The sequence below is a fragment of the Chironomus tepperi genome, unplaced genomic scaffold (genome assembly GCF_022539635.2).
Source record: "Chironomus tepperi strain 1889 unplaced genomic scaffold, CSIRO-AGI_Ctep_v1 contig_354, whole genome shotgun sequence".
Taxonomy (NCBI): domain Eukaryota; kingdom Metazoa; phylum Arthropoda; class Insecta; order Diptera; family Chironomidae; genus Chironomus; species Chironomus tepperi.
This window is the reverse complement of record NW_027226476.1, coordinates 1,070,060-1,080,321: the sequence shown is the minus strand read 5'-3', so window position 1 is coordinate 1,080,321 and position 10,262 is coordinate 1,070,060. Positions and strand designations below refer to the sequence as shown.

Below are 10,262 nucleotides of genomic sequence, written 5' to 3'. Positions count from 1 at the left end.
AAAGTAGTAAGTCATAGCAAGTGAATCTTTAAAGATATGAAGTATTTGCAGTTCTTAATTATTTTAATAATTTTTGAAATCGGTTTTTGCATTATTATTTTCAATAATCGAGAGATTAATGCCAAAAAGCCGATAATTCCTTTACAAAATGAAAATGGATATATTAAAAACAGAAGGGGTCGAGTTACGAACGGATATGTTTCGGAAACAGGATCTAGATTTCTACCGTTCTACACTTTATTATATGTACGAAGAAATTTATCATCATATAGCATGTGTGCTGGTTAGTTTTGAACATGAAATTTTTATCAAAATTGTTTCATCGAAAACTATTTAATTAAAAATACTTTAGGATCAATTATCAGTGAAAAGTTCATTATAAGTGCAGGTGAAAGTCCTATATATATTGTTTTGCGAATTTCCTAAAAAATTTCTATCGATTTTATTTCAAATAGGTCATTGCTTTGAAAACTGCATCGAGGTGTTCATTTTGGCGGGTTTTAATAGCAGTCAAATTGATTCCTTCACATTTTTCGATCAAGTGCCATCGAGCAATGTTATTATGCATCCGGCATATAATTCAACAACAATAGCAAATGATATTGCATTGATTCAGCTATCAAAAAATATCACTTACGGATTGTTGCTTCAGAAAATCACACTTCCATCTTCAACGTCAAATTTTCTCAATAAAACCGGAGTTGTGTCTGGATTTGGCACATATTCTGATATTAATCCAATTACGTCAAACGTGCTTAGATATACATTTGTAACTGTAATGAATGGAACAATGTGCCAAATTTCATACGGATCAACATTCTTTAATACTGATTGGCAATTGTGTATTGATACAAAAGGAGGCCATTCGTCTTGTTCAGGAGATTCTGGCGGGTCGTTAGGAATTTTCGAAAACAGTGAACTTACTCTAGCTGGAATTGTAAGTTATGGTAGCGATAAAGGTTGTGAATTAGGAAATCCAGAAGTCTATACAAGAGTTAGTGCTTTTGTTCCATGGATACAAAATAAGACAAAGACTTAATTGTAAATAAATAGTTTTATTTATGCACATTTATAACATAAATTACATATATTCTTCAACCTCATTTATAGCCTTTTGAATTCGTTCATACTTTTCTCTAAAACATCATGTTGTGCATGTAAATTTTGTTTTTATATGGTGCATAATAATTTTGTGTCACGTAAAATCTCCAATTTTTTACCATAAAATGTTCTATTCATCACATAGTCTTAATAAAAAGATTAATTAATTTTTGAAAAGATTGAATCTTTTAAGAGTCTGACAGTCAGTAAAATATATTTCGTTTAATTTTTAATGTGGTCGCTATCCACATACGCAAATAAAATGCTTAATATTGGTTGAAGAAAAGCGAGTCTTCAAATATCACTATGTATACTTATCGATGATAATAAATCTTGATTTAATTTAACTTCTCCCAATACATCTGCCATTGAGTTTATGATGTCGAGTAAAAGCTCTCGAGATAGCTGCCTCATTTTTGGCAAACGCGCAACTAATGCAAAATCATGTACAACCATTCGTAATGCATAGTTTTTTATATCTGGTACGTTCATTTTGTCTGAGGCTTCCAAGATTTGCAAAACATTCTCATAATTGATGTTGTTCTCGAGATTATGCTTGCAAAAGGCTTGGAGTCGATTGTTGGTGAATCCATAAAAGCATGGTGCCTGAAATAAATACAAGCTGTCTTCTGTTGGCATTTTTGTTTCTCCATAGTAGATATATCTCAGTAAAGAATTAAAAGCTTCCAAACTTGGTTTTACATCTCCTATTTGTATGTTGACGATGTTATCCGCTGGATTAAAGGATCGAAACATCGCTTGAAAGTATGCACATCGTGCAGCAAGAATCGACTTATGAGCAGGAATTTGATGAGTATCTAGTACGAGTGTAATGTCACAAAATTCTTTACCACTTGATTTTAGAAATACAGCCATGTCATTTTCTAATGTTGTTCCAATGGTTTTATCGTATTTCATATCAGATGCCAATTTATTCGGAATCAACTTACGTCTTACTGTCTCAACAATCAAGCTTTTTTCAAGCAAGGAAAATTCGTTGCTCATTACTACATCACAGTAGTGATCATCCTTAATAATAAAACTTAAGCAATAGTCTTTGATTAATTGAAGATTCATCTTGTCGGAATGATGTAAAGCTTCTAATACATTAGTTTTGGCAATCTTAAATTCGAGATATTGGACACAGAGCTGCTCTAACCGTGGAATATCAAATTGTTGTGAGAGTAAATAGACCTGCATCATAAGAACGATAATTTTCTTGTTAAACGGATCCTTAAAATCAATAATGTCTGTGTAGATATATGAAAGGACCATTTCAAAAGCATCTGGTTGAACAGCTGGTAATTTGACCTCTAATTGTGGAAGTTCTGCTGAAAATGGTACGTCTGTTGTTCCAAATAATTTTTCAAAGTGCAAATTTCTGGATTCCTTTGATGATTGAATCTTGCCTTTCAAGTATTGAGATCTAGCTGCAATCATAGCAATGTGTGCTGGAATTTTTACCTCATCTGGTCCAACAATAAAAACAATATCACAAAACTGTTTGTTATGTAGGAATTTCCCGAAATCATCTGTAAGAAATTATGATAAATTAATGATGAATGCAGTCAAGCTTAATTTATGACTTACCAGACAAAGTGCATTTTGGATAAGAAGAAAACTGAAAGCTGTAAATGTCACCACTTCGAATATTCATTCCACCACTTTCAATTGTTCCTCCGAAAATCCACATGATATCATTAATAACAGCTGCAGCATGAAATAGGCGCCCTGATGGACATTGTGAATCTGGAGCTGGAAGAACTAAATTCCAAACTTGTGAGTCTAAATCAAAAGAGTAGAGATCATTTGGCAATGCTGTATCGGCAGCTCCTCCAAAAACATAGAGGAAACGATCATGATGAACCATTGTATGTCCTATAAAATTTTATTTATTAGGAATTATCCAACAGTTGAATAAAATACACAACATACCATATCTTCTGCTTGGAGTACATGGACTTCGCATTAAGTCATGAGACGAAATCTTTCTCCAAGTTCTTTCTTCAAAGTTAAATTCGAAAAGTGTGTTTGTGATTTGCAGGCCAGATTGCCCTGAAAACACATACATACATCCTCTGGCAACAGCAACTGGAAAGTTACAGCATGTTGGTGGAACATCTCCAGACTGTTTTATTTCCTCCCATTCCATAGCATTTCCATTTAAAGGAATGCGCCACATATCATTCAGTCTTACATTTCCATCATAACCAGCATATATCCATAAATATCCATTATAAACAGCACTACCATGAGCACTTCTAGCTGCTGGAAACTTTGTTCCTAAATACTTTCTTTCTAGCCATTGACCATTTTGGAATTTGTATTCAAACAAATCATTTTTGTTTGTAAGGTTTGAATTAGAAAAGATGTCACCAGTATAGCCACCAAAAATAAACATTGATTTTTCATAGACACATGCTGAATGATGATAACGAGGAGCTGGCGGTGATCCAGTAGAAAATGCTCTACCCCACGACTTATCCTTAACGTCAAATCGAATGAGATCATTTAACATTTGCTTTCCATTATCTCCTCCAAATATGTACTGAAGAAAAGTAATAAATTAATAATTTTATAGTCTGAATTATAATGACAAGCTGCTTACGATTGCGTCTTTGAAAGCTACACAAGTGTGCTTGCTTCGTCTTGCACCCACCTAAAAATTAAAGGTTTATTAAGATTAGATTTACATATTTTTGTTTTGGTTCGATTCAAGGTCAAACAAACTTACAAATTCATCGACTTCGGGATATTTTTTCCATTGATTAATATTGGCACCAAAATTAAATTCACTACTTGTTGTCGATATTGTAGTCGATGTAGTTGATTTTTCACTTGATAAAAAGAACTTATGACTCTTTAAGGAGGTAGAATGACTCATTCGCGACATCTTAAAAGAGATCTTTTGTACTTTAAATTAGGCTCAAAATTTCTGCCGATTTTTGAAAAACGGAATCGTATTTTGTTATATCTTTCGCCAATAAATAGACCAAAAGATCTGATTATAGTTAAATCATTTTAAAATCAAGTCTATTGCATCGCAAATGCAACAATTAAATTTCTTTGTAAAATTTTCACTGCACTTGAAGAATGATAAAAAATAAGTTGAGAAACTTTATGTCAGTATACTGTTCAGGCGCTGTTTAGATAATTTGCGCAACACTAAGGTGACAATAAAGTCAGTGATATCCAACTAGATGTGCATCGAACAGAGAATTACACAAGAAAGTTTCAATATTTGGTTGCAAAAATATCAAAAGTTTCAGTCAGAAACAAAGAAAACAGAGAGTGTGACACAATTGTCAGACAGACAAGTAAGAAACAAACAATATGACTTCACCAATACATAGATATCTTGTTGTTAAATATTTAACGAAACTTCTGTTCTCTATGTTTTCTGTGATTTCGATGAAACGGTCATGCGATAAAATTCATGTATCGTTAAGATTAGTTAAAGGTCTGTTAGTTGTTTTTCAACCGTCAATCGATAAACATTTCATAATTCTCTGCTGTTGGATATTTTAAATGAAATAAATAAAGTTAAATCAAATAACAAGAAAAAGAATAAATTAATGTTGTGGAAGTAGAAAAAAATAATAGAATAAAATAATTTTCATCGAAAAAGATATTTTTTAGATCTAAGATATCATTTTCTTAAAGAAAAGTTTCGTCTTGTTTTAATTGATTATTTGAAAAAATTGGAATAAGAAGAAAAAAATTTAAAAAATAAAGAGTGGAAAAAGTTTTAACAAAAAATATTGAAAGGAATAAATAAAATCCCAGTATTTGTGAAGTTTATTGATCTAAATTGGATGTAAAAAAGAAACAAAAAATCAAAATATTTTTTCAATCTCCAAATGGATATCTAAAGCAAAAATTTATTCAAATATGCTGGAATAATTAAAATCCTAAAGGAAACTATAGAGTGTAGGTGAGTCTTTTGTTAATATTTTGACAAAACAACTGCTCAAATCATAAGGGTATTTTGCAAAAAAGAAAAAATTTATGCAATATCCCTTTCTCATTTCGAGTTTAATTATTTCCAAAATGGACTGGAATAGGGATCGTTGCTAGAATATTTTCATAGATTTATAAACAGAACAAAAGCAAATATCAACAATCGAGGGCTTAATAATATAATTTCATTATACATTTTATAAGAATTCAATTCCAAAAAAGAGAGCAAAATATTTTTCGATGCTGCAGAATGGCGAATATTCTGGTTCTCTCATCTCATCTCTCTTTCTCTTCCACCCACAATATAACAAAGAAAAAAAGAAATAAAGAATCAGATGAAAAAGGATACATGCAGGATGCAATGTTGCCAGATTTATCTTATTTCGTCGTATCTCTTCCTTATATCGTTTTGTGCTTCTTTTCAGTATAAACATCCTTCTGTATATTCTCTACCGTACTTTTTTATATCTTTCTTAATTTTGGTCTTCTATTGTACATCAAATTCAAAGAGTTCTTTATGAATGTGTATTTTTTATATTATAGTGATTTGTGAGCATGAGATTCAATAGATAATTTCTTGAGCTCAGGTCAGGATTTTCTGTGTAGCTCCATTGTTAAGATATCGCACCGGTTAAGCGTTATTATTCTCTTTCTCACCTTTTATTTCTTCCCTCAATTTAATGACATCAAATTAAATTGATTATAGAACAAGATAGAGATGAATCCCTTCCTCTTTACTCATCATTTTCGTTCTTCTTCTTGGCCGAGTGCATGTCAGTAAAATTATAAATAAAAATCTCGCAACATAGCATGAAAGTGCATACACACACAAAATGTATGGCCTTTAACTTGTTTTCTTCTCACTTCTTTTAGTTTTTTTTTCGCTCCCCGTCTATTTTGTAACTTCACATCGATTCTAGTTGATGAATCACATATTTCTGCAGTTGGCACGATTTACAAAAGAAATGAAAAGACACAGAAAACAAGTTTTTTGTTACTTACTCATTTTTTTCTTGGACTTCTCTTAAAAAATTATTTGTTGCAGTTTTATGAATAATCATTTTCCATAGAATTGGATTTTGCATGCCTTAATATATCTCTTTTTTATAGTCTGTTGAATGGCCACTCATAATAAGCTTAAATAAGCCTCCAAATATCAGCAGTTCTTCTTTTCTCCATTTTATTTTTTAATGATCGTTTGAGAAATGAGTACACATTAAGGATTGGTTTTCTGTCTTGTCGGTTTGTTTAGGCTACAACTCTTTTTCTTCTTGAACGACGGTTTAAGAGAATAATCAAAGCCCGTACACACATATGTATGTGGATATGATGTGGAAGTGAAAAAACCAACAATTTACAAGTCTCGAATAACAATAATAAATAAAAGGTGTAGCAACAGCTATACAGTGAATAAAGAAGAAATAGTGGAAGAAAGAATAATGAAAAAGTCCGTTACAAATCATGATGACTTCGAGACAGAGCATCTAGTCAGCAGCACGAAATGAAAATTATTTCGATTATTTAACTTTTCATCTAATAACTTGTTTAGGAATTTAAATTTTTTTAATTTACAAGCGAAGGGAATGAAATCAAAACTTGAAATTACTTCTTCTTCTTCTTTTCTTTCATGTTACCTCCAAACATGACTAAATTTGTTGGTGTATTTGTATGTACATAGACATTATTTCTCAATATTAAACAGATCAACATTGTTAAGACTCTGTAATTTACGAATAAAAGGAAATAACACATGCCAAGTCAGAATGATTTGTAATTTTTTCTAAGTAGTTTTCACTTCATGCTGATGTAAAGAATAAGAATATAGGAAAACATAGCTTATTAGATACTAAAATTGAAATTCAATCAAGATAAGAATTCACTATTGTAATATCCATCAAGAGACGAGTTGATTCACGCCCAATAGCAATTTTTTATTTTTTGCCAGGAAATTCCTCGACATGTATTTAATGAAGCCTTACATGATGAGATAATTTTCACATACATGATTTTACATATCTCATGGACCTTTTTTTTATCTTTTCTGTCTGACTATTCTTCACACTACTTGCCGCAGGATGTGAGACTTTTTAAGAAATTACAATATTTTTTTTTTTTTTTCTGTTCTGACTCCCACCGAGATTTCTTCATGTTAAAGATACATGTGAACAGCAGCAGATGAAACATATTACTTAATGAAGCATAATGAGACTTTTGAGAGATTCTTATTTTTATTATATTACACTTAATTCTCATATAAAAAGCATTTCCTTTTTAAATAATTCTTTAATATCATGAAATTAAAGTTCTCATTGCACATGTGCAGGCTATGCTTTAAAGATGTTTGTTGACAATACAATTTAACCATTTCATTCAAATTCTCCACAGAATATCTTTAATCTCATTTTTCATAATCTCGAATATGATAAAATATCTTGTAGCGACAAGTTTTTAAAAACACGAAACATGTGTGCACAGTCATTAACTTGCATTTTCAAGGAATTATCTCAAATGTCTTCTTTTTCCTTCTACTTTGCTTTTTATGTTCTTTTCATAAAATAAAATTTCTTTGTTTCAAGTTCATAAAAAAACACATTCTGGCATATCTGAACAAACATAACATGAGTTATTTGCTAATGCGTAACGATAAAGCTGTGATGATGCATGTAAAATATGTTCCTTAGATTTCCCCATGAATCACCTAACATTTTGGAAATGTGGATTTATTCAACATTGAGATAATCTTAGAATTCACAGACATGATTAATGCATTTTCAATGATATTTTTCAGTCATAATACTTCATGATCGTTGATGTCGTGCTCATAGATTATTTATAAACATTACAGACTCGACAATTAAGTACAGCAATTGTAGGAAAAATAAATCAATCTTAAGTGAAGTCAATTGGACAAATTTTTATTCATTTTATTTTATATTCTCATCTATTGTTTATTTATTTTCTCACTATTAGCTATAACATCATGTTGATGTTCATTGCAGCGTTAAGAAATATTTTGATTTTAAATGATGCAAGAAGAAAAATATTTTTTCTACAACTTTATTTTTAGTAATTTTAGTCTTCATCACAAAAAATGTAAATTACACATTTAAGTGATTGCTATGACTGAATAACTGGGACATTATTAAGTTGGAAAATGACACGTATTCAAGAACTTAAGTTTCTCGTGAAGCAATTTTGTCGCTTCTCAAGTTTATTGTCTGTAAAGTCTTACAAAATGTTCACAATATAGGAATATAGAAATTTCGAAAATCACTAATTGACATTTTCTTAAAAAGACACAAAACTTTCACGTCAGGATTACATCAAAAATGCTCTTTAATCACCGAACAGAAACGGATTTGTATGCTTGTTGGATTCGTAAATATAAAGAGGAAATTCAACTCTTTAATCCTAATAGAAATATTTTTTCATGAGAATAAGGCATAAACATAAGCAAATATGATATTAAATAAATATTCATACCAAGAGCTTATTTCCCATACCAATATTATTCTTTCCTTTCATTTTGTAGTATTAAGCAGTTCTTAATCTGACTATATACATATATTTGCTTCTGTCCCAAATATTTTTTCTCTCCTTCTCATGACTTTCTTTTTCATGCTCCATAACTATATTATTGATAATTTTGTTGGCACTCTGGCGAGTAAGAATTGAGGGTAAAGGCTTTTGTGTTGCTGCTGATGCCTCTGTTGTTTGTTTCTGTTACCATAAATCACATAAAAATTAAATAACATTTTTATGAACCAAAGATATACATAGTCAGAGTTAGGGTTATTGCCTTAGCGAGAAGTATTTTTTTACCATTTTTCTCAATTTTATTTATAAACCAAAATAGATAGTCCATGAAAAATAAGGAAAGGAAGGACTAGTTTTATATTTGCATTATCAGCTGTGTTTTATTCATGTACATGATACATTTCTAATGCATTTATGCATGCATAGAAATGAAACATAAAAAAATTCCGGAATAAAAAATCTATTCGTTTACTTTTTGTGTATTTTTCCATTTTTATGAGGCAAAGCAAGAACGCAATATCATGAGACAACAACGAGAATAATAAATAATGACACTAGTAGCTGTTGCAATATATAAACAGTGAGAGCGAAAATTGTATTTGTACATAGAATAGACGAGTTTTGTCATAAAATATACGGGACATTTGTAGTGCTATGGCAATAATGTGAAAATGAATGAGAGAGACAAAAATGACAGGAAATACATAAAAATAAGTTGTGTTTTCATGAAACAAAAAACACGAAAATAATTTTCAAAATAAAACAAAAAATGAGAGGAATATAAACATTAGACTATGTGATATACTGAATAAATATTATGATTGCTATTGAATTTTTTTCAATTATTACAACGACGACGGTAATAAAATTTTGAATGCACCAGTGCAACCCCTAAATTGCCATTCTCATGTTGAAATAAATGAGTTTTGAAGCCCATCCATTAATGAATTAAGGGTAGCCTGCAATAAACATGCATTCACCATTGTTAAACTGCTGTACGTCCATTCAATTTCGCCAAGCAATAATAAAATAACAATCGATGAACAAAAATTATGCTCATGGTAATATTGAGTGATCAAGTTCGTTATAAAATTCCCTCTTTACATTATATTCTCTCACATTTATTGCTTTTCCTAAAGTATTGTGAGGTTAAAATAAAGTATAAAACCCCTAGAGGCATTTCAGAAAAGAATCTCGACATGCATGCAAAATATGATAAAGCAACGATGTTTTCTACATCAACAACGATTTGAAAAGAATGGAAATGTATTCGCAAATTTTCTTCAATATTATTCCCTTCTTCCTTAACATTTTTCCCCCTTGCTTGTCACATTTTTCGCTTGTTACATGCGAATAAAATTTAATCGATTTTGGATCCTATACGTATCTATACGTCTACTTACCTTTATTGTTATGTTTCGATGAATATGCCTTGATAACAGTCTGTCAGGATGCATCAATTTTCATCAAATTATACGATTTATTAGTCAATAAAAATAAAACATTGTCGTAAGGCTTAGAATTTGCTGAATAAACGCATATTAATTAAATTATACATGCTTAAAACTAATAATAATCGAATGCATTCAAGTGTTTCAATAGCATAGATATGGATTCACATGCATACGACATATATCCATGTTGAAGTGATTGATGTCATATGA

The 10,262-nt window shown here is 30.5% G+C and overlaps 2 protein-coding genes and 1 pseudogene across 7 annotated transcripts in view; 2 read left to right on the top strand and 1 right to left on the bottom strand.

The window, feature by feature from the left end:
* The first annotated feature begins 273 nt into the window (after window positions 1–273).
* LOC139094395 (brachyurin-like) lies at window positions 274–8,495 on the top strand (annotated as a pseudogene).
* Window positions 1,036–4,315, bottom strand: Lztr1 (Leucine zipper like transcription regulator 1). The gene is made up of 5 exons (XM_070645919.1): window positions 3,836–4,315; window positions 3,710–3,760; window positions 3,037–3,649; window positions 2,692–2,979; window positions 1,036–2,633 (listed from the first exon to the last, which is right to left on the bottom strand). The coding sequence occupies exons 1-5, from the start codon at window positions 3,992–3,994 to the stop codon at window positions 1,396–1,398; spliced, it is 2,349 nt and encodes a 782-aa protein (XP_070502020.1). The 5' UTR covers window positions 3,995–4,315; the 3' UTR covers window positions 1,036–1,395.
* The window catches only part of LOC139094749 (prominin-like protein), a 27,050-nt gene continuing 21,524 nt past the window's right edge, over window positions 4,737–10,262 (top strand). For 2 of the 6 annotated variants that reach the window (XM_070645915.1, XM_070645914.1), the window contains exon 1: window positions 4,740–5,035. The gene's annotated coding sequence lies outside the window, so the exon portion shown is untranslated. Of the gene's footprint in view, window positions 5,036–10,262 lie in introns of all 6 variants that reach the window. The other 4 variants (XM_070645918.1, XM_070645913.1, XM_070645912.1 and 1 more) reach the window with 4 other exon arrangements.

What these genes read in the sequence shown, in the direction of transcription:
- Lztr1 (XM_070645919.1), bottom strand. Translation starts at nt 3,994, where the DNA reads ATGTCGCGAATGAGTCATTCTACCTCCTTAAAGAGTCATAAGTTCTTT. An exon ending in TAGCTTTCAAAGACGCAATC is followed by an intron (nt 3,650 to 3,709) that starts GTAAGCAGCTTG and finishes ACTTTTCTTCAG; the next exon opens with TACATATTTGGAGGAGATAA. An exon ending in TACTCCAAGCAGAAGATATG is followed by an intron (nt 2,980 to 3,036) that starts GTATGTTGTGTA and finishes AAAATTTTATAG; the next exon opens with GACATACAATGGTTCATCAT.